Source organism: Nicotiana attenuata, unplaced genomic scaffold, assembly GCF_001879085.1.
Source record: "Nicotiana attenuata strain UT unplaced genomic scaffold, NIATTr2, whole genome shotgun sequence".
Classification (NCBI taxonomy): Eukaryota; Viridiplantae; Streptophyta; class Magnoliopsida; order Solanales; family Solanaceae; genus Nicotiana; species Nicotiana attenuata.
This window is the reverse complement of record NW_017670366.1, coordinates 144,266-147,310: the sequence shown is the minus strand read 5'-3', so window position 1 is coordinate 147,310 and position 3,045 is coordinate 144,266. Positions and strand designations below refer to the sequence as shown.

Genomic DNA, 3,045 nt, shown 5'->3' with positions numbered 1-3,045 from the left:
CCCCCCCCCAAGAATCGGTTATTGTCTAATTCTGTGCTACAATATTTTCCCCCTGGAGTTCAAAAAGATCCAACTGTCCTGATGGTTGAGACAGATTGTCTTTGACTATGGTAATTGTCAAATAAAATGATTTTTAGTTGGGTTAGATATCAAGAGACCTATGAGGATGTCTTATTTGTTTTGAGGCACCAGTTGATTTAATGTGAGCAGAGACCTCTGTCCTCTAAAGTATTGTGGAGCCTTCCAGATATTTCAGATTTGGCGAGACAGGTTAGTGAAAGTGATCGAGGCGCACCTAAGCATGTGGCTAGCGGGTAATGAAGTGGATGAAAACCGTGGAGACCAGGGTTCAATTATCAGCGGAGACAAAAAGGCTAGGTAGCCTTGGTGACTAGAGTTACCCGATACCACTACTGATGGGAGGTACCAGGTACCCGATGGAATAATTGATGTGTGCACAAACTGGCGTGGACTCCACCATTTAGAGAAAATTGATGGTTACTTACTGTGTTAGGGACAAAGAGGTGGCAAAAAGGATTCTTGGGTGTTCTTTTCTCTTTTTCCTTTTCCGCGGCTATCGTCTTTCCCACCTCTATTTTTTGTGCATGTGATAAGAAATGCTGGACATATCAGATCAATCTGAAGACCAACAGCATCAACGAGAACAAGTATTGGAACCGTTAGTTGCCATCAAACTTAAATTGATTTTATGCTGCAAAGTATTGTATATCTTTGCAGTACTCATATGGGAAAAAATGATGGCACTGTTTCTTTTTTTAATATGCCAAATCTGCTATTCAGTTATTCTGTCCCTGTCTTCACTTATTGATGAACCTGCCAAAATTGCTCGGATAAATTTCCTTCTGTCGCTTTATGCAAAATATGACAATTAGTAGGTTTCCAAAAGGACTCTTTTGACTCTAGTATCCAGTTTCTTTTTTAAAATCAGTCCAGGTTCCCAATCCATCCCCATAAGCCCTCTGTTGGGTCTTTTCTTTTCCCCTCAAAGCGGGACTTGGACAATAAGGCCGCACTAGTTTGTGTTGGGAAATTCAGCTGTGTTCCCCAATACTTGGTGATGCCTTCGTTCCCTTCACAAATTGTTGGTTTTTGTTGAAATAGTTTAAGTTTTAGATGAGGTGATCATACAATTCAATATGGTATCAGAGCATACAGAGGTCCTGGGTTCAAGTCTCACTATAAAAAAGAATCTACATGTGATTGTCCCTAGCAAAAGAGTCATGCTGAACATGAAGGGACGTGTTGAAGCCATAATTAAGTAATTAAAGTGTGCTAAGCTTCTCAATGAGGTGGTCATACAATTCATTAGTTTTCTTGAAATAATCTTCTTCCTCCATCAAATTGTTTGATTTAATACTATTGCTGCCTCCTGAAAGTTTGAGGAAGTTTGATGTTTGAACCCTGATCTTGATGGGAAAGTTTCGTATTTGGGTTAAGTATGCGAAGTTTGCAAAATGGGTGCTATGCTTATCTTAGTCATCCTTTGTTATGCCAAAAATTTGCTAGTCCTTTTTTCACTTATATACTATGTTTTGCATAGTGTGAGGGTAGGGTTAAATCTTTTCTGTAGTTGTAAGTAGCTATTTTACATTTCTATTATTCATTTGTTATATTGTCTCTCTGTAATCTGATTAAGGATCAAAATACTTTGCTCAGTCAATATCTGAAATATGAGTTCTTACACTTCCCTAAGTTTGACTGTATTTTATTTTCAGGGGATACCATGATCCTATCCAACAGGGCTTTTGTAAGTGGAGATGCACCCGTTGTTGATGGAAATGGTAATTCCTTCTTCCTCTGGGTTTTGAAATTTAGTGCCTTTAATTTGATTCTCTTTTCTTGATTGAGATGGGAGTAATTTGGGTTTAAAATCCTTAACTCTGCCAAGGATTAAGGGTATAAAGAGAGATATCTGTAAAACTCTTATTTGCTTGTCAATGGAGGAGCATGTACGAGGGAAAACCCCTTACTACTGTGAAGGCCAATTATGGAGCCCAATAATTACTAATAACTTAATAAACAAGTAGGGTTGTATACGATCCTCTAATTGGTCTCGGTTATTCTGTGTCTGATTCAAGCAGATCAATATGCAGACATGACTCAAGAACAAATGGATACTACAGCTCCTGTAAGAGCTGAAAGAAGCAGAGAAATGCAGGTGGTGGCCTCTGGAGAAGACAATGTCACTCAAGAAGTCCAGGTCCAGGTTCCTCAAACTGAGGTAATTGAATTGAGCGATGATGAGCCAGACGTTGAGGACCAAAAAGATGGAAAACAGGCTACTTATATGAACCCTGAAGTCCCAATTTGGCACTATCTGGATCCTCAGGGAAACATACAGGGTCCTTTTCCTTTGACGTTGTTGAAACGCTGGAGTGATGCTTACTACTTCGAGCCAAGTTTCCGAGTATGGATGGTTGGCCAAAGACTAGAAGAAGCTGTCTTGTTGATTGATGTGCTTCGCCATTTTTTCCCCGTCAGATGAAAGCACCACATTCAGTGTTCTAATTCACCAGCAATAGGTTGGCAAGTTCTGAATTTCTATAAGAAAGTTGTATCAAAGTTGTCAATCTTGGTTGCTGATTAAAAAAAAAAAAGAGGTTCTTTTACCAAATGTCTTTATTCTATGATCATTGATCATGGTACACTAAAATACATCTTTCTCATGAAAATGGTTCAATCCTTGCAGCCATTGCTGCATTTCATGTTTCAGAGTTTTGTTATGCAGGGTAAAACTGCGTACGTACAATAGACCTTTGTGGTCCGGCCCGTCCCCGGACCCCGCGCATAGCGGGAGCGTAGTGCACCGGGTTGCCCTTTTAGAGTTTTGTTACCAGTCATTTTTACTTTGTTATTAGGTAACCTTTCAGAGTTAGCAAAAGAAGAGGCTTTGTAATGAAGTTATGAACAAAAAGAACCTTTTGTTACCAATCAATAATGTGGCCTTTTAGCAGTTAGTACAACAAAATGCTCGTACAGTAACTTTTGTTACCAATTGTATCAGCCATTGCTGCATTTCATTAA

At 39.2% G+C, this 3,045-nt stretch overlaps 1 protein-coding gene across 5 annotated transcripts in view; it reads left to right on the top strand.

Annotated features, from left to right (window-relative positions):
- The window catches only part of LOC109238436 (uncharacterized protein At5g08430-like), a 15,335-nt gene extending 12,290 nt beyond the window's left edge, over positions 1-3,045 (top strand). For 4 of the 5 annotated variants that reach the window (XM_019404904.1, XM_019404903.1, XM_019404905.1 and 1 more), the window contains 2 exons: positions 1,737-1,802; positions 2,103-3,045. In XM_019404904.1, the coding sequence (XP_019260449.1) occupies positions 1,737-1,802; positions 2,103-2,506 (470 nt within the window). In that variant the 3' untranslated portion in view covers positions 2,507-3,045. The remainder of the gene's footprint in view (positions 1-1,736; positions 1,803-2,102) is intronic. The other variant, XM_019404906.1, reaches the window with a different exon arrangement.